The sequence below is a fragment of the Dendropsophus ebraccatus genome, chromosome 7 (assembly GCF_027789765.1).
Source record: "Dendropsophus ebraccatus isolate aDenEbr1 chromosome 7, aDenEbr1.pat, whole genome shotgun sequence".
Classification (NCBI taxonomy): Eukaryota; Metazoa; Chordata; class Amphibia; order Anura; family Hylidae; genus Dendropsophus; species Dendropsophus ebraccatus.
Genome location: NC_091460.1, coordinates 110,690,420 through 110,715,347, shown reverse-complemented (window position 1 = coordinate 110,715,347; position 24,928 = coordinate 110,690,420). Strand labels below are relative to the sequence as shown.

Here is a 24,928-nt window from a genome sequence, read left to right as displayed (position 1 = left end):
ACACGGCAGTGACAGCAGAATTTAGGATTCATCTGTATTTCGTCACCTCTAAATTTGATGGATTTTTATAGATGAATAAAGAAGAAGCGAAAACCTCGTGCTAATGTACATGTGGTCTTATTAGTGTAAAACATGGAACTATAGGAGCTATAAGGAAGTCTAACCCTATTTAAATGACAGTACACATCTCTTACATAATGGTGACAATAAAACAATGCATGTGATAATTGTAATGCTCTGTGATTACATGACAAATGCCTATGCTCATTGTACTGTATATGCCTGCTGCTTTCTCATGCACCATAAGCAACATGGCTGACATAATAACACAAGTTGGATAAATAACCTGGTTTCCTAAGCAGCATCATGTTTCGCTTTTGTTGTATAGACCTTTGCTCCATTGAAGTATAAAATATCCAGTTACATATGCGCTCTAAGCCTGATGATGAGAGCTAAGCCATTTATATAAAATATCAAATAAAATCTTCTCGTATGGCAGGGGTGGGGAACCTCCGGCCCACGGGCCTCATCCTGCCCCTGAGACCTCCCGATGTGGCCCGCAGCTCCCCTGTGATTTGCGGCGCTCTGGAGGAGGAAGGAGCCAGCGCACACAGCATCCTTTGGTGTCTGTGACAGCTGCCACACACAGGAGGATGCTGTCTGTGCCGGCTTCTTCCCCAGCAGAGCGGCACGTGTCTTCAGTCTCCTGCGGGCCGCGCGCGATGACGTCATTTCATCGCGCGCCGCCTGCAGGAGAGGATCGGCACAGATGACCTGGGAGAGAAGAGGACCTGGACAGCGTGGGAGCGGAGGAAAGGTGAGTGGGATGTTTATTTTTTTTATTTGGGGGTTAACTAGGCCACCAGGGACATGCCTGATGGGGGTTAACTAGGCCTCCAGGGACATGCCTGATGGGGGTTAACTAGGCTACCAGGGACATGCCTGATGGGGGTTAACTAGGCCACCAGGGACATGCCTGATGGGGGTTAACTAGGCCACCAGGGACATGCCTGATGGGGGCTAACTAGGCTACCAGGGACATGCCTGATGGGGGCTAACTAGGCTACCAGGGACATGCCTGATGGGGGTTTACTAGGCTACCAGGGACATGCCTGATGGGAGTTAACTAGGCTACCAGGGGCATCACTGGGGGTTAACTACAATAGCAGCAGCATCACTGGGGGTTAACTACAATAGCAGGGGCACTAGGGGAACAGTACTTTGCCTTGCCCTGGGTGCTGCAAACCCACGCTACTAACTGCCGCGCACGGTATGCGGCCCTCGAATGATTTTATTAATGCCCGACCGGCCCTCGACATTGAAAAGGTTCCCCACCCCTGTCGTGGGGTCTTGACTAGTGTGGAGTGAGCATGCTGAGTCGAGCACAGTGCTTGATCAAGCATTGGGGTGCTGGTTAAAGCAAATGTATCATAAGTACATTTGCACATTGGTAGAACGGCGCTGGTGCGGGCAGGCCGGTGCTATAGTCCTTTTTTTGAAACACACCCAGTTCCTATGGCGTACGGCGCCGTTCTTTTTGTGGGCACCGGCCAAGGGTTAAGCACTGGAAGTGGGCCGGCCCACCCCCAGTGAAAGAAAAACCCCGCCCCTCTATGACACGGCTCTATTAGAATCAATGGATCATAAAGGGGCCGTCAGTGCTTCTCCTTCGGTCATTGCCCAGGAATAGAACAGTGCCGTATGTGGGAACCAGGCCAGGTGTATGTGTAGGGGTGGGATGGGGGTGGGGGCAAACTATATAACTTCTTTCTATCTCCCTAAATAATATATAATGCTGTACATTTAAGTATAACATAATAGGAGTTATTGGGTAGGTATAGCAGAAGAGTCAATGTGTGTGCCATCTGTTTGTCTTTGAGAATAGTTAACTAGACCCACATTCCGGAGCAGAAGAATGAAGCATAACAGGAATCAGATTTCTCCAACAATTAGTCACAAAGCTTTAGCCGCTGACTCATGACTAACAATTAACTTTTGTCTTTGTAGAGACAAGGACACCATGATTCTGGTAGTATATAACACACTGATAAGTAAAGCACTGATGGCTGCAACTCTCTGACACCTGCAAATATATAGGGTCTAGTTTTCTGTCCCATTTGTAAATCATAGTAACATTAGCTTATTTCTTAATGACATTAAAGGGCCCTGTCGGGGGTTAACTAGTTGACTAGCTGATCATGGAGATGGGGGGTGATCACCGCTAGGACTACCTATGATCTTGAGAACAAGGACCCTAGTCTCCCATTAGAAGGAAGCCATCAGTCGCACATTTATGCTGCCATTCTAATGTTGTTGTTTTTTTTTTTTTCATAAAAGCCTTGGGAGATGGACCCTCTAGCTCTGACAGTAGGAAATATAGGGAGCAACAGGGGCTGCGGCTGCTATGGGGCCCACCACATCCGGGGACCCCATGGCCCGCCCCCGCAATACACTGGGCCCACTGAGCTGTCATCATTTGCAGCACCCAGTGGCCAAGAAGGCCTCCGGAGTTCTGCAAATGTCCCTTTAACTGCAAGCACTCCTGACAAGTACTTGCAGTTATGCAGTTATGACTACACTGGACGGCTTAGAAGTCAATGCAATGCCTTCCCCTGTATGCACACCGTTATTTTAACGCCTGCTCTTTAGAACGGACGTTAAAATAATGTACATGTATATTATTTCCAGACGCTGTCCACCAAACAGCATCCGGAAATAATAGCTGTTCACATAATGTAAAGTTGGCCGGCAGCTGTACTTTACATTGAAGTGAATGGTTAATTGATCGGGCACACCTGAACGTTCCTGCACTGGATACAGAGGTATCGGCTGCAGGAAGGGGCTGAATGGGGCCCGGCAGTCGGCAGTTGCTATGCAATGGACACTCTTGAACGTAGTGTGAACATAGCCTCCTACTTGTAAAGACAATTTGTGACATTTATTGTAACCTTTAAGGTACCTCCACAGGTGGAATTTTACTGTAAGCTGAATACCTGAGAGCATTCAGATATGCCAGCAACAGGAAGAGAAAGAAAGAAACATTGCTGGTTCATCCTTTTCCAAAATTAACTCATTAAAGGGTTTCCTCCTCAGTGACTTCTATGACATTACTATTTTCGTCTTTCACATTCATTTGTTTGAAGAGTCAAAATATAAAGGGGAACATTTTAATTAAATATTATATAAATGAATGCAAAAAAGCCAATTTCCGAAGATGTATTGGAATGTAACAAAAAGGAAAAATTTTGAAAGAAACAGGTTTAGGGTGCCTTCACACCTACCTGATCCGCAGCAGATTTTCATGCAATAGGGCGTGTGCGGGGGGGGGGGACCGGGGCGGCAATCGGGCGTGCGGACGGGCTGGGGCGGCGATCGGGCGTGCGGGGGTTTAAGGGGGTCGGGGCTGTAAGCTGCGGGCTGCGGGCAGCCGGCGGCAGCGCAGGGGCTGAAGGGGCCGGGTCCCATGCAGGCAGCGGATCCGCTACATGTATGGGACCCATTGAGCTTCACAGTACAGGAACCACAACTGATTTCGCTGCAAACTCGCAGCATGAAAATCCGCTGCGGATCCTGTAGGTGTGAACACACCCTTAAAAAGAAAATGTAATATCCTGTATACATTGAATGGATACAATTATATGGGCCTGTCCTATAAACTCTGTAATGCTGCATTTACACGAAACAATAATTCGCCAATCGAATGATTAATGATTTCAAAATAACAATGTGTTTTTTATAACGATCAGCGTTTAGACGTAACAATATATTGTTTGAAAAAATCATTATTGCGATCGTTTTAAGATCGCTTAAGCCTATTTTACACATAGGGTGAATCGGTGAAAGACTGTTTACACGAAGCAATCCGCAAATTTTCAGTAAACGATTTGAGAAATGAATGGTTTATCACTTGTCGCTTGATCGTTTGCTGGGTTTACACGAGTCCATTATTGCTCAAATGCAATCGTTATCGCGAAAATGTGAACGATTATCGTTCCCTGTAAATGCACCATACTGCTGCGTTTACACAAAGCGTTAATTCGCCCAATCGATCGTTTACCGATTTTGAAGCAACGATTTGGCTTTTATAACGATCAGAGTTTAGACAAATAAATCGTTAGAAAAATCGTTAGAAAATTTGTTCGAGAAATCGTTATTGCGATCGTTTTTAAGATCACCTAAGCCCATCTTTCACATAGGGTGGATCTTTGAAAGACTGTTTAAATGAAGCTATCTGCAAATTTTTTGCGAACGACGAACGATGATTTGAGAACATGTTGAATGATCAAAATTAACAATTTCTCGCTCGTCACTTGATTGTTCGCTGTGTTTACACGAGCCGATTATCGCTCAAATGCAATTGTTATTGCAAAAATTTAGGCGATAATCGTTCCATGTAAATGCAGCATAAGCCTCTCCAGTTGTGGCTACCATTAAAATCCAGCTGTTGAGAATTAAAAAAATGGATAAATTGGGTATTGCTCAATCAGGTGGTAGATATAAAGCTGTATACTCTGCCCATGCCCTATTCATCAGTGTAAAATTCTGTAAATGAATATTTCTAAACAATCTTACAAAGACGACTATATCTTCCTCCAAACACCATAAGTCACCAGAATCTTCTCTCACTTTACACTACAAGTAAAACCAGTTACTGTTTCTTAAAATAGCATTCACGTCTACCTTCCAGCAATGTACTTTCACCAACAATTCAATATGGGATGAACCTTCCCGCCAGATGCATCTGCAGGTAAAATCCACTGTGGATTATAGTACCGTACTGGTGGGTACAGATTCTAAAGCAATTTCCTTTTTTTTTTTTTTTTTTTTTTTAACTTTTGGGCATAATCTACAGGAAATCCACATCAAATCTACATGTTGGTGTAGCTTTATCTTGCATTTCTGCTGTGCAGATTATTTATAAATTTGTTGTAGGGTCAGATTAGGCTTTCCACTGTGGAAGTGCACATCATATTTTAATACAACATGTGACTCTACCCCAACCTATTGACTTCTGTTTGTGTGCACAACAGAACTGGTAGTCTAGTTCATAAGTATATATTTAAACTTTTGGTAATATCCGTGCCCATTCGGGCTTCAGCCCCAGCCTCTGTCCATAAAGTACTGCAGAGAATACGCTATTGACCATCATTTTGTTCATTTAATGTATGTTGTCTTTAACTGGTCTGAACACTGCTCTATTTTCACACCAAACCCATCTGTTTCTCCTGCTGACTTTGTTCTAGGCTGCAGACGGTTAGAGGGGAACTATCAGCAGGTTAGACAAATCTAACCTGCTGATAGCTCCCTACTGCGCAGGAGGTACTGAGGATGAAGGTATAACTCTTACCTTCATCCTTGGCATTATTCCTGGGCAGTTATTATTTTACTTCTTGGTCCAGTAAGACCGTTAGGAGCAATGCCCTGCCCTCATAGCGCTGATCCAGCTCGCTACATTGATCATCATTAAAATGGGTGGGCCAAAAAGGGGTGGATCGGCACTATGGGGGTGGGGCAGTGCTGCTATCGGTCTTAAAGGACCTAGGAGTAAAAGACTAACTGCATAGGAACAGCGCTGAGGATGAAGGGAAGAGACATACCTTCATCCTCTGCTTCTCCTTTACAATAGGAGTCTTCTAACCTGCTGATAGTTCCTCTTTAAGCTAGTTGTGATTGGCCATTCCTTCACCTCTTCTGTTCCTTCCTTACGGGGCCTTTTACACAGGCAGATTATCTGCAAAAAGCTCTGCTAGAAACGCTCCTTCAGCCAATAATCGGCCTGTGTAAAAGTGTCAGTGATCAGCCGAGGATCGGGAAAACACCCGATTCTCGACTAATGCATCTTTTGGGTTGCGCTAAAATATAGTGCTTTTGGCTGCGTATCTCTCTGTGTATGTCTGTTATCTGTGAGGTCTGGATGTCAATGGACAGGTCCAATCCTGTCCTGGACTGGGGCCCACGGGCCTTCTGTTCAGTGCTTGCTATAAGTCTGTTTTGGAGTTGACTCAATTTTATTTGATTTTCTGACCTCTTGCTTGCCCTTTTCCAACCTCCCATTTCTCTGCTGATTTTGTACTGTATTTGCCCACTTGGTTTTCTGACCCATTTATGTGCGACCTTTCTTCAGTCTCTGTTTGTCTTGTTTTGTCTCTCTATACACCAGGAAACGGACCAGTTGTCAGATGTTTCACCGACAGATATTAGCGGACTACCTAATTAATAACTGAAAATTAAAATGGGAGTTTTTATTTAAATGAATGTGTAATATAAATCCTGATCCAGTTACATTCTACACTGATTGTCATTCAAATAATAATTCCTTTAAGTGCCTTTGAACAACCCATTTCGAAATGCACCATTTTCTTTTTCTTTTGTCTACCTTCCTGTTATTAGATAGTTATAATAGGTCCTTTATGAGTCACTTCCACCAACAAATAGGAAGTTGTTGTTTTAGTGTTCTTCCAGATGACAACTGAACTGTTTAAACCTGCAAAGAGCACATAGCTGACAAATATTACCAGTACATAGCGGGGGGGGGGATGGGGGGGTGTAATTTATTAACGATAACCATTGTTTTTGCTCTTACCTTTTTTTGGCTTGTGACTTTTCTGTAATTTTTCATTCTGCTCGTTTTTTTCTTCTCGCTCTTTCCATCTTCTTATTTGTTCTTCTCTCATCTTAAAGAATAAGATCTGTTTTTGTTCTTCACTAAGCTCTGCCAGGAGTTCTGGGTCAATGTACATATCAGCTAATATTTGTTTAAGCATGACTGCTTCTGGTTATAAATACTTCTTAAATAAGAAATCCTTAGAGTTTAACTTCAAGTGTTACTTGTAATATGTTTCTTCGTGTATCAGAATGTCAAAATATTAGTGCATGATATAGGATCCATGACATAGTATCAAGGTATTATCGGTATTCCTGAAAAGAAGAAAACAGAACGTGATTCCAAGATGCTAAAAAAATTTAAGAGTAAGGGCCCATTTGGGCGATTATCAATCCGTATAATAGAGGCAACGATCATCGGCTGTCAATTGCACATCACTACGTGTAATAGCAATGTATGACCAACGGCTGACCATTCAACAAACAGTTACATTTCTTGTCCACACTCCCAGTCTTCTCCTGCACTCTGCATGTTTCCCAGTGCCGCAGCTGCAGCTTCGGAGCAGCCTAAGAGGTGGTCCTGGCCAGTGATTGGCTGAGCAGCTCAGACAGGCTGCTCTGAAGCTGCAGGACCAGGAAGCATGCAGAGTGCAGGAGAACCCTGGGAGTGTGGAGAGGTAAGATATTAACTGGGGTTGTGATTGCAAACAGTTTTGCAATATACTCTATTTTTTTTTAAGTTTTCTATGTTTAAATCAATGTTATACACATGGCCACTTGGGGGTGCTCGCATTGTATGGTCAGCTCTCCTCTCACACAGCACCAAAATTTCTGTGACCACACAGTGACATTATACTGACTGAATTGATACATAACAAAGACCTTGTTTCCTGGTAAGCTGCAGAGTTGATAATATAATAATTAAAAGTTAATATAACTAGCTTAAGTTAATTGCCCTCAGCTGATATACACGCTGCATGATGAACAGGTGTCTTTCCCTTCATGAGTGCACAAAGTATTGGGACTTCCTGTCAACAGAGAAAAGACCAAATATCTACACATAGGGAGTATTGACCACAGTTTGGCCAAATGTATAGCACCAATTTAAACACAAAAAACTTTAAAAAAAAAACACAAAAAAATGTTGCAAAACTACTTCGCAACACAACCCCAGGTATGCTTTAAAGGACAACTCCGGACAGGGTGATTTTTTTGTATAGGTCCCGGGGAGGGGAAAGCTGAAAGAAATAATGTGCTCTCTCTTCACACGTTATTTCTTTCAGTCTGCCCGGCACCATTATAAAAAAAACGCCCTGTCCGGAGTTGTCCTTTAATATAAGACAGTAAGTAAACTGACTTATCACAGTGCATAAAATACACAAATGTATCATGTATAACATGCAAGCACAATTTCTAGCATTTTCACCCAGCCCAGCCACTCCTTTCTAGTGTACAGTATTTGCCAATAGGCAGAACAAAATGTTAGAATTGATATCTGAAGGCAGTATTCATGAACGTGTAAGCTTTAAACCTGCTATTTTCAAGCACTTTAACTCTGAATTATGGGTTGTCTATATATAATTGCTGACCATTACAGATAAATATATCACAACGTAACATCATAGCACAGTTAATACTATAGGTTTACCGATGTCATTGCTGAACCATATAAAAATAAACTTTATTCCACAAAATACTTTAAATAGGATATTAAAATATATCTTTTTTCTTGATTCACTCTTTGGTTTATAATTTGCATCTTGGATGGCCTATACATAGAATACTGAGAAGTGATGAAGGAGCTTTTTAAAAGTTCAGCAAATTCGACAAACTTTGACATAAAGTTTGGGTATTATATAGTATCCGTATAGAAAAAAAATCACTATAAAAAAAAAAAAGATTCTTATTAAGAAATCTGAAAAAACTTCAAAAGGAATGCAGTGAGATCGGAATGAACAAAAGCAGCTTGTTCTCGTTGATTGCATCATTTTCTGTGAATTTTCTGTGACCTTTCTGAGATGTACTTACTCTACTACAGACCCATATTTTAGACCCAGATCAGAGGATTCATAAGACGCAACTTAAGGCTATGTTCACACTTCGTAAAACAACGGCCGTTGTTTTCACCGCAAAACTACGGCCGTTGTTTTGAGGAAGATACGATATAGCATGAAGATTTCTTTCAGCCAAGATTTTAGGCTTCTTGCTCCAACACTACCCTCACTTCCATACAATCTCTCCATTTGGTCTATACTATTATAGCACAGTTTGTCCTCCCTAGGGTAGTTGGGCTCCTCTGTGTCCCCATACAGTAGTTAAACCCACCTTTATGCCGCCATATATTATGCCCTCTTTAGGTCCTGATACAATATTAGGCCCACCTTTGTGCCCTCATATAGTATTAGGCCCCCTCTTTGCCTCTATATAGTAGTTAACTCCACCTTTATGCCCATTGTATTATAAGGCCCCCTTTATGCCACCATATAGTATGTGCCCTCAAATAGTTTCAGGTTCCCTCTGTGCATCCATATAATAGTTAGGTCAATCTGTGCCCCATAGAGTATTTGGCCTACCTCTGCTTTCCAATACATCTCTGTGCCCCGTCTTAGAACCCATAAACTAAAAGGCCCACTTACATGCTATATGCTACATGCTAGTATTTTGCCCACTTTGGTTGCCATATAATATTTACGCTCTTCTTTGGTCCCCATATAGTAGTTAGGCTTCCTATGTGTCTCCATATAGTAGTTAGGTCCCCTTTGGCCTTAAGCTACTAGTTATTCATGTGGGAGTTAAAGATACATGCACAGTTGAAATCTGGACAAGCTCAGAGATATGAGATGTAAGCCCTGGATCCCCAGGAGTGCCCCACCTTCTTCTGCCTAACATCTGAGTGACTGGCCCAGACCCATTCTGTTTCACTGCATCTGCATCCCCAAGACACCATTATGATGTATACCAGAAAAATAGGGTATTATCAGATGTGAACATGGCCTAAAAACTTCTGCTCCAGGGATCCCCACAAATCAGCTGATATTAACCCGGCAGGTTTTTCCACAACTCCCATAAGACAAACATTCACTATGCATTTGCTTGTCTTGTTAGGTTTATTCAGGGCAGTATTAACAGCTGCTGCTGCCCTAGGCACTAAACCTGAAGACGCCCCATCTTGGGGAGCGTGGGGGAGAGTGGTTTCGGCCACACACATCTCTCTACATGTGGAAACATTGCCTAAATCACGTTTTTCTTTTTTTTTTAACGGCTTTAAACATAAATGAATTTAATTTGCATATCGTCTAATGGAATTCTCACCACTGGATTAGTAGGTAATAGCTTCAGGCATTACATTTAACACAGCCATACCAGACCTGACCAATACAACCATAAACCTATCCCCCCCCCCCCTTGAAAAGATACCAGATTTACTGGCAAGTCTGAATGGGAGGTTGGAGACTAAAAAAAATAAAAATAAATAAAAAAAGGTGTTTCCTTCCCCCTGCCCCCTGGTGCTGCCCCCCTGCAAGGTGCTGCCCTAGGCACCGGACCATGGGTGCCTAGTGGTAAATAGGGCCCTGGGTGTATTCCCCCACACATTCCCCATAATGCAAATGCAGTGTAAAAAGACACTTCCTTATACTTCAAGTGCTATTTTAGTCTGTTTGTTTTCTTCATTCTAAGGACTATGAAGGAACTTGAATCACAGGAAGGATAAAGAAGACCCACATCTCCATGGAGTAAGACAATCACACTATCCAAATTCCTGAGATTCCAAAACAAATATGTTTTATGTTAGTGTCCTAGCAAAGTACAGCTGAACCTTCTAGAAGCAGAGAGAACTAGCTGTAAGTATTGTGAGTAGAGATGAGCAAATCTTAAGCATGCTCTGGTTTGTCGGAACCCGAGCATGTGGCATTTGATTACCCATGGCTAAAGAAGTTGGATGCAGCCCTAGGGAGTCCAGGAAAACATGGATACAGTCTAATTGTAAAGGTACTAAAAACTGGCACACATAACTTGCCCCACATTTATTAGTTATATAAATTTTTATAAAAATCTTTACACTTTCCGCCAGGTTCAATAAAATGCGCATGTCCATGTTAAAAAGGAGGGTAGTCTATATGCCCCAAAGACGTGTACAAATGTATCAAGAATCCCGAGTAGAGATGAGCGTACTTTTCAAAAGTTCAGTTCGATGGGATGGCTGAATTCCGTCTGAACCTCGCGCAAACTGCACCAAAACATCGAAATAACTGCCTCTACAATGGTGGGACTAAAGGGGATATTTTTCAGAGAACACTGCGTAAAATGCACATTTTGTTGCGGAAAAATGTCCCATTTATTTCAATAGGAGAAGCAGCAAAAACAGCTAAAGTTTTAAAAAGGAGTGACATCTCCCTACATTGGAGTGTTTTTTGTGCTTGTTCCAGGCAATAAAAAGCAATTTTCTGGACCGCACTGAAAAACCAAAAAGCATGGTTTTGGATAAGCATGTGAACATACCCTTATAGAATATTACTATGGAAAGCAGGAGTGGGTTTACTGGGAAAAAGTGTGAAATCACAGAGTGTGAAAAATGTCTATCCTCAGCCAGGGCATGCATCAAGTTTGACAACATCTGGCACATGTCAAGGCGTCGAAGCTGTCACCAGCGGCAGTCTAAGTGAACCCAGAGAGGACAAAATACACAATAGATGACGACAACACCCCAATAACATTCTGCCTAGTGGTAGCATAGCACCGGTCTCAGTGACCTCACAGAACCAGAGACAGGCAGGCGTAAGATTTATTTAGACCTTCCTTGCCCCGTAACAGGTTTGGCCACATTAATTACAGTGCAAGTGACCCCACAGGGCCTAGAACTGTCAGTTGACGGTGGAAGCAGTAGCAGCGCTCTCTTACACCAAGCAGGGCCTCCTTCTCTTGGGTCGGGAAGTTTGGTTCGCTCATCTCTAATTCTAAGACATTTTGGTAAATCTGGCACTGTTTAGTTTGCATTTACTATGAATAACATGGTTTTGGCAGATCTGGGCCATGGTCTAATGGAGATAGTACCAATATTCATAAATTAATATTTAAAGGAGTGCAGAATTTGGAGGTGTTTAAAGGGGTACCTTGGGTGGGAGGGCTTTTTTCACTATGGCCAGAGAGGGGGTGGATAAAAGCAATGGCATCCACTTACCTCTCCGGATCCAGCGCTGGGTCCTGCATCATGCTGCTCTGGTCTCTGGTCCCCGGCTGCTTCCTGGTGTATGATTGCGGCTTGAGGCGTGACATTTCAAGCCCGCTCAGCCATTCAGCGGCAGAGACAGGTTTGGGTTTGAAATGTCACGTCTCAAGCCGCGTCATAGACCACAAATCGGTCGCGGACCGGAGACTGGAGCAGTGCGATTCAAGACCAGCGCTGGTGCTGGGGAGGTAAGTGGACGTCATTGCTTTCATCCATCCCCTCCCCTGCCATAGTGAAAAAAAAACCTCCCGTCCGGAGTTCTGCTTTAAACTAAAGATAGCAGAACCTTTTTTGCCTACTAGAAGCTCAGAGCTATACTAAACAGATGCTTTCACGGTTAAAAGACAGAGCTTGGAATCCTGCACTACCTGCCTGCCTTTCGACCACAGGCCTCACTAAAAATTGCTTTCTACTCTATGCCTAACTAGACTGTATGTGACCTGATTATAAAAAGGGATTTTGGACCATGATGTGAATGGACAACTGTGCAATGATATATTTTTAGGTCAATATACCATGCAGCCATGTATCATTTCCCTCTGCATAAAATATTCTATACAGATATTCCGCCCATCATCATGCTTCTGTTACAGAGGCATTCATATTCATATGGTTAGTAACATCTGACGCTCATTATCTCCAAGATAGGTAATGGACTGATGTGGAGCAGATGGACAGTATTGATTGGTAAGGGTAACTGTGCCTCTTATAGCTTTAAATATTAAAGAGGTATTCCCATATCAACTAATATAGTTGTTCTTGTAGGACTTGTCAAGTTAAATAGATTTTAAATACATTCATTTAGCAAACTTATCTCCTCCTGATATGCTGCTGTTTACCTCCCATTGTTGAAAGCTCGTTGTCTAGGGTACCGACCACTTCTCTGTCTAAACGCAGTGGTCTAACTGGTATATATATATATATATATATATATATATATATATATATATATATATGTAGCTACAGTATACATATTTTATAAAGTATACATACTGTACACTATAGCTCTATACATTTACATTATAGCAGTCAACAATCGGAGGTAAAGAGCAGCATATGAGGAGGAAAAGACAAGTCTGCTAAATGAATGCATTTGCAAAAATATATAGCTTCAAGGGTCCTACAAGTATAACTACATTAGCTGATATGGCAATACCCCTTTAACAAAAAAAAAAAAAGATTTATCAAACTGGTGTAAAGTCAAATTGGTTCAGTTGCCCCTAGCAACCAATCAGATTCCACTTTTCATTCCTCGCAGATTCTTTGGAAAATGAAAGGTGGGATCTGATTGGTTGCCAGGGGCAACTAATGCAATATTAATTTACACCAGTTGGATAACTCTCCCAAAATATTTTATTGGTCTTCAAGGCCTCTCCATTAGGGATGGTCCGAACTCTCCGAGATTCGGGTTCGTATGAACCCGAACGCTCGGCATCAGATTCCCGCTGTCTGTCCGCTCCCTGGAGCGGGTGGATACAGCAGGAGGACCGCCTGAAAAACTGGGATACAGCCTATAGCTATAGCTGTATCCCAGTTTTCCAGGCGGTCCTCCCACTGGATCCGCCCGCTGCACAGAGCGGGCAGACAGAGGGAATCATTACCGCTAGTTTGGGTTCGTACGAATCCGAACCGAACTTGGTTCGGACCATCCCTACTCTCCATCCATCATGTTTCCTGTTGTTCAGATAGGTGCACTGCTTTCATCTGAAGACCACAGATTTATTCCCATAATTGGCCACGTTCTATATCCCAGATCAAAGAATTTGTTGCATTATTAATCTAATGAATCTGTTTTTCATCGTTACATTATTCAGTGAGCTATAAGCAGCTATAATACCAAGATACAGTGCACAGATAGAGGCACAGACATATAATTTACCTTATACACAGAGAATAAGAAATATCTACGTTATGAATGTCTATTTAGTTGTTCCTTACGCTATTAACTCACATAAAATTTATTGTGAAACCTATATCCTACATATCATGAGGTCTAAGGAACTTCCATGGGAGTTTGGTCCATGAATCTAGAACTGATCTATCACCTGTAAATTTCTTTTACATTTTTGGTTGCCCATAATAAAAGTTGTGTCTTTTGACCAGAATTATTAAAGGAGTATTGTGTTGATTTTTTTTCTTTTAAAATCCACTGGTGTCAGAAAGTTATACATATTTGTAATTTACTTCTAGTTAAAAAATCTTAATTCTTCCAGTACTTATCAGCTGTTGTATGTCCTAGAGGAAGTGTTTTTTTTTTTTTTTTTCATTCCAGCCTGACATAGTGCTCTCTGTTGCCACCTCTGTCTGTCAAAAGCAGGAATTGTTTTCTATAAGGATTTAATATGGACAGTTCCTAACACAGACAGAGGTGGCAGCAGAGAGCACTGTGTCACACTGGAAAGAATACACCACTTCCTGCAGAACATACACCAGCTGATAAGTACTGGAAAACTTGAGATTTTTAAATAGAAGTAAATAACAAATCTGTATAACTTTCTGACACCAGTTGATTTTAAAGATTTTTTTTTTCTTTGCCGGAGTTCCCCTTCAAACATGACAAAGAAATTCCAGGTCTGTATTGAGAATATATTTTTGAGGGTTCTTCAATGCAATATTTAAAAACGTCATGGCGATCTGACAAACACAAATCACTAACAATTGCTACTGTATTGTTTTCCTAAATAAGTTACTCCTGCCTCACGCTATTGTTGTTTTATCACCTATAGACATCCAGTCTACTGTATAGTACTCTTACTAGAGATTTTACACCTGTGCAGAATCAGAACCACTACAGGGCTACTGTATATTGAGTCCTGGTGCTGAGAAAGGACCCAGTCCTCCCCAGTGTCAGTATATATTTCTTTCAGGTGGATATACTGTATAAAATATTCTTACAAACTACAAACAGGGTACAGGGTATTGCTGCAGGGCACATGTGCGCCTATGTGGTTAAGGAATCTTCATAGTGTAATATAGGAATTGCACAAGGATAAGGATTTGGAGAAGTTGAATAGCTTGTAAAAGCCCCATACTTTACTGTTCGTTACGCCCCTTATTAACTTGCGTACACAAACAGAGAAATTCCAGCACTCCATTGGCACAAGTTCAGAGCTCTATCAAAAGAATGGGCGAGTTGCTTTTCCTCGAATCGTATACTAACTAGAAGCCGGGATAACCCATCTGCTCAGATATAAGTAAAAGAGAAGGACAAATGGCATAAACTATATACATCTAATAGCTGAACACCTAGGTTACATAGAAGATACCTTAGACATGCTCTGATAACGTACATCATACAGTAGCTGCTTTACCAGATATGATATATTATAGAAAAATCGATTGTCTCATTAGTAGACCTAGTAGAAAAGTTATTGCATAAGCTGTAGAAAACTAAAGACATGAAGACAAGTAGCATGCTGTACTTACCAGATCTATCTTAGTTGTGTAAGGAAATTCTGTAACTGACAATCCACTCTCTGCACTCAAGGAAGTATACATGAATGGTGTCATTAGACTGGATGGGCTGGGCATGGAATACCTTCAATTTTCATATCTCCACCCTGAAATCCAGGCTACAACTTACTAACAATACAGTAGAACCCTTATGTCTTAGTTTTAACCATAAGCGCCACCTAGTGTGTGACTGTGGCATGACAATGTCCTCAAACCATGCAGCATGCTGCAGATTACATAAAACATATAAAATATCACACATAGAACAAGATGTACACTTTTAGCACATTAACCCTTTTGTGTCCATGTGTACCTTGATATTGTACGCTTCTAGTATTGTGAGCAATTTTCACACCACTAAAATGTAAGCAGAAAATTTGAGTTAGAGAATATAAAAATCATATATCATCATATAGTTTGTGAAAACAGGCAGAAAAAAACAGCTGTCAAAAACATCTAAGCATCTTTGATTTAAAAAAAAAAAAAAAAAATACCCTACAGGTTTTTGTAGGTGTTTCAATGGTTACAGACTACAAACAAACCCTAGGTAGTCTTATCATGCAGTCATTCCCCTTTACAATTGTTCTTTACTTAAAGGTTTTTTTTTTCTTTCACACCAACTGGTTTTAGAAAGTTATTTAGGTTTATTATGTACTTCTATACAAAAATCTCTAGTCTTCCAGTACTTTTTAGCTGATGTATGTCCTGCAGGAAGTGGTGTATACTTTCCAGTCTGACACAGTGCTCTCTGCTGCCACCTCTGTCCATGACAGGAACTGTCCTGAGCAGTAGCAAATCCCCCATAGAAAACCTTTCCTGCTCTGGACAGTTCCTGTCATGGACAGAGGGGACAGCAGAGAGCATTCTGTCAGACTGGGAAGAATACACCACATTTTGCAGGACAGGGGTCTGATGAAGTCAGCGTCTTGCTGACGGAACGCGTGGGACAGGATATAGACCGGGGTCACTCTCATCCCTCTACAAGTTCTGCATTTTGATTTGTATAACATTGCATGTATCTGGTACTTTATGTATCATGTTTACTCTCTACATGTATGCATGTATGTGTTGTATATTCACATTTTGATATGTATGTATGTATATATTGAATATTCATACTTTGATATTAGTTAGGGATTTAAGCATGTTATATTCGTGTGGAGGATCCCGGTTGGAGGGTTGACTTATTTTGCTGGGAAGGGAGACAGGAGGGTCCGTGTTAGTGGGCTGGGGCGGGCCTGGGCTGGAAAGGGAGACGGGAGGGTCCGTGTTAGTGGCATTAGGGGGCTGGGGTGGAACTGGGCTGGGAATGGAGCCAGGAGGGTCTGCAATGGGGGGCTGGGGGAGGCCTGGGCTGGGAAGGGCGCCGGGAGGGACCGTGCTAGGGGGCTGGGGGGGGGGGAGTGCTGCTAAAGGCTTTGGGAGGGTCCACATTAGTGGGCTGGAGCGGGCTTGGGCTGGAAAGGGCAAAGGGAGCGTCCACGTTAGTGGGCGGGGGTGGGCCTGGGCTAGGAAGGGCACCGGAGGGTCTGCATTGGGGGGCTGGGGCAGGCCTGGGCTGGGAACGGTGCTGGGAGGGTCTGTGTTTGTGGGCTGGGGCAGGCTTGGGCTTGAAATGGCACTGCAGGGGGGTCCACATTATCATAAAGGACAGGTAAATTAAGGGTTGGTATGAGTAATCATGTTAGGGTGGAGGGGCTCCCTCATGGTGCCTTCACCTTGGCGTGGTGAGGGAGCTTGTGTGCTTTAGTGATCCAATGAGCTAAGCTGGTGGGAGTAATACTCCTGATGGGGTCACCCGTGCCAGACAGGTCGATGGGAAGAGGCCAGACTAAGCAAGGCACCCAGAAGAAAGGGCTGGTATACTAGAAATTTCTAAAAAATTAAAATACAATGGACATATACTATTGATAATACATCTAGCACTCTCACTTCACATATCACTCAGGACACACCACACACACATTCCCATCTGTTTTGTTGTTGTTGATCGTAATAGTCAAGTAGTAGATGGCAGGACCTCTGCACCTAGGATTCCTGTCCACCACTAAACTCAGTCTGCATTCCTGCTAAACCTCACCCCTTTGTTAAGCCCCCCCCCCCCTCCCCCCCCCACACACACACATACACCTTTGAATTAAGCCCTTGGGTTAACTAAATTACTCTTCTGATTGTCCCCTTTGCCTTGACCAGTACAGATAAGGAGTCTCCCTTTCCTCCAAGGTCACGCCTACTTCAACCATTAGCAAGTTGGGCCTGTTGGAAGTAGCAGATGAAGGACAGGGGCCTAGCTGGATACAGGACTCCAATCTGACGGCTGGCTACTCTCCTGCACTGTGCTGTCTGAACTATACAGTTTCTATAACCAATGTCTTACTGGTTGTGAAGTGCAGGGAGGGGGAAAACCAGCCTTCAAGCTGTTCGTGCATTGGCCCAATTAGCACACCGGCCCATCTGGCATTTCCCCCAATTGCCACATGGGCAGTCCGGCCCCGGACACAAGTACTGGAAAAATCTAATATACTCTCTCATTATTAACTTTATTTCAGTCAAATGTTTGATTGCATTCCTCTAGGTTCATAGCGCTAGGATGGTTGTTCTGAGAGCATAAAACACACTTTAGACAAGCATACCTCACAACTTGGTGTCTCACTCTCCCCTATTTTGTGCACAGCTGAAAGAGAACAGGGTCAACTCATGTGTTGTTCTAACCAATCACTGGTGCAGGTAATACACACCCTGACAGCCTATTATGCTAAGTGCTGGACTCTGTGCTTATAACTCCGCAGCACCAGCACCTTCACCTACACATACCTAGTTCTACCCTTTTCAAAGCCCAGTGCTTGTATACCCGGGGGTGGGCATCACCACTCGTGGCCACTGTGAATAAGTGCCAAGTGCCTAAGCAATACCACCAGACTAGCCCACGGCTAACAAAATCTAACAACCCCAGATTATGGCAACTGGGCCACAGAACAATATCAGGAACAGAAAAAATGGACAATTGGCTAGTGCAGACACAAGAAACAACATGTTTTGGATCCAGCAAATGGTCAATTTCTTCGTAAAATAGTAAAAAAAAAAAAAAGGTTAATGCTAATAATAATAATAATTCTAAATTACTATAAGAGATAGAGCCCGAAAGATCCCTCAGTATATGAGTAGAATACTTAAAGAGAACCAATCACGGAAGAAATTTAAAATTTTTTTATTTTGTAATTCAATGTAATTATTTATTTAATTACATTTGTAAATACTTTTATTTATTTTTTTGGCCGCGTTTTTGTTTTATTAACTTTTCAATTCAGTGTCTCGCGCCGGCTCTTTTCAAAAGAGCCGGCTCGAGACAGGAAGTTCCCGTCATCCACAGCGGCAGCAAGGCCGGCCGCCGCCATCTTGATTACGTCATTTGCGTTCCAGTGGTGGAACGCAAGTAACGTAATCAAGATGGCGGCGGCCGGGCCGAACAAGAGGAACAGTTATAGTATAAGATACAGACTGCAACAGCAGTCTGTATCTTCATTTTGTCTATTTATGAAGATACAGACTGCCTTTGCAGTCTGTATCTTATACTTTACCTGATCCTCTTGTCCGTTGCAGTCTGATGCCGGGCGCCGCCATCTTGAATACGTCACTTGCGTTCCAGCGGTGGAACGCAAGCGACGTAATCAAGATGGCGGTGCCGGCCTTGCTGCAGCAAACAAGAGGAACAGGTAAAGTATAAGATACAGACTGCAAAGGCAGTCTGTATCTTCATAAATAGACTGCCTTTACAGTCTGTAGCTTATACTTTACCTGATGCTCTTGTTCAGTGCTGGAAGGCCGGGCGACGCCATCTTGAATACGTCACTTGCGTTCCAGCGGTGAAACGCAAAGTGACGTCATCAAGATGGCGGCGCCCGGCCTTCGTTCAGCTATCAAGAGAATTGGGTAAAGGGATAAGATACAGACTGCACAGGCAGTCTGTATCTTCATAGATAGACTTAGGGAGAGATTTCCTTTGATAATAGGGACAGTGATTTTTAGGTGATTGGTCCTCTTTAAGTGCTGTATGTGCAGATGCAGTAATCTGTCACGGCCGCGGCGGCGTCCCGTGCTCCGGGCCGCCGCCGCGACCTCTCTCTGCGACCTCTCTCTGGTCCTTGTGCAGGGACCCGGCGCTGCTACCTGTTCGGCCCCGGGGGGCGCCTTACCTCGCCCCGCTCCTGTCTCCGTCTGTGCTGGCCGGCGCGTGCGTCCCCGCCTCCTAGGGCGTGCGCGTGCCGGCTGTCTCAGATTTAAAGGGCCAGTCCACCCCTAATTGGAAGTTGCACTAATCACTCCCTATAAATTCCAGCCCTGCCCCACTACAGGTGTTGGAGCCTCTGCATGCTTCCCATAGCATTTGGCCCAGCTCCCTGTTGTTCCTGACCTTAGTCCTTGTTCCTTGTTCCTGTCCGCAGTCCTTGTCCCTAGTCCCTGCCCGCTGCCTTCCCATTGTTCCTGAGTCCTGTCCGCCACCTGCGATCACGCCTACAGACCTCTGCCTGCACTATCTCCTGCCTACTGCTCCTGCCACACCTCGCCTGCTGTCACTAGCAACCAAGCCAGGGGTAGCGACCTGGGGGTCGCCTGCCGCAGCAAGTCAATCCTTCCTTGCGGCGGGCTCTGGTGAAAACCAGCGGCCCCTTAGACTCCGCTCCCTGGTAAGGTTAGTGCCATGTCTAGTGACGGTTCAGTGGATCCACTACTCCAGACGTTACAGTAGGCTCCAACCATAGATCCCGGTGAGGTGCCTGATCTCCGTGATGTAGCCAGAGTGGTCGCTCAACAGGCTCAACAAATCCAGCAACAGTCGCAGCAGATCCAGCAACTGACTGCCGCCTTACAGCAGCATACTACAGCTCAGTGCTCACCACTTCCTGCAGCCTCTTCGAGACTTCGACTGGCTCTCCCGAGTAAATATGGAGGCGATCCCAAGTTGTGCAGGGGATTCCTGACTCAATGCACCATGCATATTGAACTCTTAAATAGTCAGTTTCTCACCAAGCGCTCTAAAGTGGCTTTCGTCATCAGCCTATTGGAGGGTAGAGCTTTGGCCTGGGCCACGCCGCTGTGGGACCGAGATGATGCTGTTGCTGCCAATCTCCGAACCTTCCTGGCCGAGTTTCGCTCGGTCTTTGAGGAACCTGCCCGTGCTTCTTCAGCTGAGACTGCTCTCCTCAACCTCTCTCAAGGGAGCTCCTCTGTTGGTGACTACGCCATCCAGTTCCGCACCCTGGCAGCTGAATTAGACTGGAATGAGGCCGCTCTAATAGCCACCTTCAAGAAGGGCCTATCCAGTCGGGTGAAAGACGTGCTCTCCGCCCGCGACCTCCCTACATCTCTGAACGATCTACTCCTACTGGCTAACAGAGTCGACAACCGATTTTCCAAGAGAGAGGAGGAGGTCCGGCAAGAACGGCGACTAAGCCTGCCCCGTCGCCATCACCGCCTAGCACCGGTTTTCCAGAATCCTGTTGCTCCTGTACCCCAGTCGACTCCTGAGGTTCCAATGCAAGTAGAACGAGTTTGCCTGACTCCTCATGAGAGGGCTCGCCGACTAGAGCTGAATCTCTGTCTCTATTGCGGTGGCTCTGATCACTTCCGGCAGAGATGTCCCCAACGTCCTCAGTGTCCGGGAAACGCTCGCACCTAGGTCTGGTAGGAGAGGCCTCCCTAGGTGTGAATGCCACCTCTCCAAGATTGTCTATGCCAGTTTCCATCCAGACACCCTCAGGACAAATTCACCAGACTACTGCCTTCATCGACTCCGGGTCTGCGGGCAGTTTCATTGCAGCTACCTTGGTCCAAAGATGGCGGCTACCCATGATCCAGCTAGCCCGATCCCTGTCTATCCCCTCGGTCACGGGCGAGACTCTTGCTGAAGCTGTGCTCTACCAGACTGCACCTCTAGTCGTCCAGGTGGGCGCTTTACATCAGGAGAAGATCTCCTTCTACGTCTTGCGCCATTCCTCTTCCGGCATCCTGCTGGGTCTACCTTGGCTGCAATTACATACCCCTAAGCTAGACTGGAGAACCGGGGAGATTCTCAGTTGGGGTCTGGACTGTCCTCACCGGTGTCTGAAGCTTCCTCAGCCCAAGAGCTCTGTGACGTCACCTGACTCCATCAAGCCTCTACCCGGCCTACCAACAGAATACCAAGACTTGGCTGACGTCTTTTCTGCCAAAGAGGCAGACTCTCTACCCCCTCACCAGACATATGATTGTCCCATAGACCTCCTTCCTGGAACTTCTCCTCCACAAGGTCGGGTGTATCCTCTCTCCGTGCCCGAGACTGAGGCCATGTCTTCCTACATCCGGGAGAACCTACAGAAGGGTTTCATTTGCAAATCCACGTCCCCTGCTGGCGCAGGATTCTTCTTTGTGCAGAAAAAGGACGGTTCTCTTCGCCCATGCATACACTACAGTGGCCTAAATAAGGTGACAGTCAAGAACCGTTATCCTCTTCCACTTATTCCTGAACTATTTGACCATCTCCGTGGAGCCAAGATCTTCTCTAAGCTGGACCTCAGGGGAGCGTACAATATAATCCGTATTCGTGAAGGAGACGAATGGAAGACCGCTTTTAACACCAGAGATGGGCACTACGAATACCTGGTCATGCCATTTGGCCTATGCAATGCCCCAGCGGTTTTCCAGGAACGACATCTTCCGAGACCTCCTCTATGTCTGCGTCATTGTCTATCTTGACGACATTTTGGTATTCTCCCCTGACCAGCAGACTCACGTGACACAAGTACGTCAGGTCCTACGAAGACTACGGGCCAATCACCTGTACGCCAAGCTAGAGAAGTGCGTTTTCCATCAGCACAGTCTTCCGTTTCTTGGGTATATCGTCTCCGACCAGGGTCTACAAATGGATCCGGCCAAGCTCTCAGCTGTTCTCCAGTGGCCACGTCCTGTGGGACTCAGAGCTATCCAACGCCTCCTAGGATTTGCCAACTACTATCAGCAGTTCATCCCACACTTCTCTACCCTGGTCGCACCCATTGTGGCTCTCACTAAGAAGAAGGCGGATCCCAGGCATTGGCCACCTGAGGCCGAGCAAGCCTTCACTAGCCTTAAGTCATCCTTTGCTTCTGCTCCTGCGCTAGTTCGCCCCGATGCCACCAAGCCGTTTTCACTTGAGGTCGACGCATCTTCAGTAGGCGCTGGAGCCGTCCTCTCGCAAAGGGACGCATCAGGCAAAACCCGAACCTGTGGGTTCTTCTCAAAGACTTTCTCCCCTGCCGAGAGGAACTATACTATTGGCGACCGAGAACTCTTGGCGATTAAGTTGGCACTGGAGGAGTGGCGTCATCTCCTAGAGCGGGCTAGGCATCCGGTAAATATCTACACGGGCCACAAGAATCTTCTCTACTTCTAATCGGCCCAACGTCTCAATCCCCGGCAGGCCAGGTGGTCGCTTTTCTTTTCACGTTTCAACTTCGTTATCCATTTCCGTCCGGCTGAGAAGAACGTGAAAGCCGATGCTCTCTCCCGAGCATCTGACGTCATGGGACAAGAGGACTCTCCTCGCCACATTATACCTCCCGATCGCCTAGTGCCAGTCGCCACATCCATTCTTCAAAGATTGCCTCCCAGTAAGACCTATGTGCGTCCTGCTCTTCAAAGACGGATCTTGAAATGGGGTCATTCCTCTATGGTGGCCGGGCATCCGGGAGTTCTAAAGACCGGGCAACTGATCTCCCGCCACTACTGGTGGCCTAGCCTACTCCAAGATATCAAGGACTTTGTGGCTTCCTGTACCATCTGTGCCAGAACCAAGTCCTCCCGTCAAAAACCTGCCTACTTCAGCCCTTGCCAGTTCCAGACCGCCCCTGGTGCCATATAGGCATGGACTTTGTCACAGACTTGCCTCCATCTGCGGGTAACACTGTCATTTGGGTTGTTACTGACCGCTTCTCCAAGATGTCCCACTTCGTGGCTCTTCCTGGACTACCATCAGCTATTCGCCTGGCCCAGCTGTTCTTTCAGCATATCTTCCGCCTACATGGTCTTCCTCTTCATATAGTGTCTGACAGAGGCTCACAATTCGTCTCCAGATTCTGGCGTGCTCTCTGCTCTCAACTCCAAGTGATGCTGGACTTCTCATCGGCCTATCATCCCCAGACCAATGGGCAAGTGGAAAGGGTCAATCAGGTCCTTGGCAATTACCTTCGACACTTCGTCTCCGCTTGCCAGGACAACTGGTCCAGTCTGCTTCCATGGGCGGAGTTCTCCTACAACCATCTGGACTCGAGTTCCACAGGCAAGTCACCCTTCTATGTGGTCTATGGGCATCACCCTCGTCCTTCTCTGCCTCTCTCTCCATCCTCTGAGGTCCCAGCCGTGAAGGAATTGTTATCTGACCTGCAGTCGATCTGGGGACTCGACAATCTTTGCTCAAGGCATCTGACCGCATGAAGGACCAGGCGGATAAGAGAAGACCTGCCACGAATTTTCTCCCAGGTGACAAAGTCTGGCTCTCGACCAAATATGTCCGACTCAAGATTCCCAGCTACAAGTTGGGTCCTCGATTCCTCGGTCCTTTCTCGGTGCTAAAACGCATCAACCCTGTCACCTACAAACTCCGCCTACCCCCTACTACGCGGATTCCGAACGCCTTCCATGTTTCCCTCTTAAAGCCAGTGGTCCTCAACCGATTCTCCAATAAGTCTTCGTTCACTGCTCCACAAGCCGTCTCTGACAACGTCTACATTGTTAAAGACATTCTGGCCATGAAAACTGTCAGAGGGAGACGGTTCTTCCTAGTGGACTGGAGAGGATTTGGTCCTGAGGAGAGGTCCTGGGAACCCAAGGCTAACATCCTGGACCAAGATCTCATCAAGAGGTTCCTGCAGGCAAGAAAGAGGGGGAGGCCAAGGGGGGGGGGGTACTGTCACGGCCGCGGCGGCGTCCCGTGCTCCGGGCCGCCGCCGCAACCTCTCTCTGCCCCATGCAGCCGCCGGGGGCCTTGTGCAGGGACCCGGCACTGCTACCTGTTCGGCCCCGGGGGGCGCCTTACCTCGCCCCGCTCCTGTCTCCGTCTGTCCCCGCCTCCTAGGGCACGCACGCGCCGGACGATCGCCGCGGCCGGCTAATTAACCATTCAAATGCCGCTGTCAAAGCTGACAGCTGCATTTGAACAGTGAATGTGGCCCCTCTCCCTGGTGTCTAGTGGGGGATCTCCCCCCCGCGATGCGATCGCGGCGGGGAGAACCGTTGTACTGAGCCGGCCGGGGCTCAGCGTCGCTCCGACGCTGTTCCCGGCTCGGCAATCTATTTAGATGGTCTGCAGCAGACCATTATAATAGAGCCATGATCTGATGGATCATTGCTCTATTATATACACAGGATTGATCTCAATGGGAGATCAGTTCTGTGTATATAGAAGTCCCCCAGGGGGCTTCATATTGCTGTAAGTGAAAGTAAAAAAAAGTTAGCAAAAACGAAAGTTAGCATGGTCCTTAAAGGGTTAAAGGGACCCATTTTGCTCTTAAAGGGACATATTTCGCTCTTAAAGGGAACCTGTCACCCCTGTGCCGGGGTGACAGGCTCCCGACCCCCCGTTAGAGCCCCCTATACTTACCTTATCCCGCCGGGTCCCGCTTCTGGAGGTGG

The 24,928-nt window shown here is 45.5% G+C and overlaps 1 protein-coding gene across 4 annotated transcripts in view; it reads right to left on the bottom strand.

The window, feature by feature from the left end:
• Positions 1 to 15,339, bottom strand: part of SH2D4A (SH2 domain containing 4A) — a 63,995-nt gene extending 48,656 nt beyond the window's left edge. For all 4 annotated transcript variants that reach the window (XM_069978149.1, XM_069978150.1, XM_069978151.1 and 1 more), the window contains exons 1-2: positions 15,257 to 15,339; positions 6,584 to 6,918 (exon numbers count right to left, since the gene is read on the bottom strand). In XM_069978149.1, coding sequence (XP_069834250.1) covers positions 6,584 to 6,764 — 181 coding nt within the window. In that variant the 5' untranslated portion in view covers positions 6,765 to 6,918; positions 15,257 to 15,339. The remainder of the gene's footprint in view (positions 1 to 6,583; positions 6,919 to 15,256) is intronic.
• Positions 15,340 to 24,928: the final 9,589 nt, after the last annotated feature.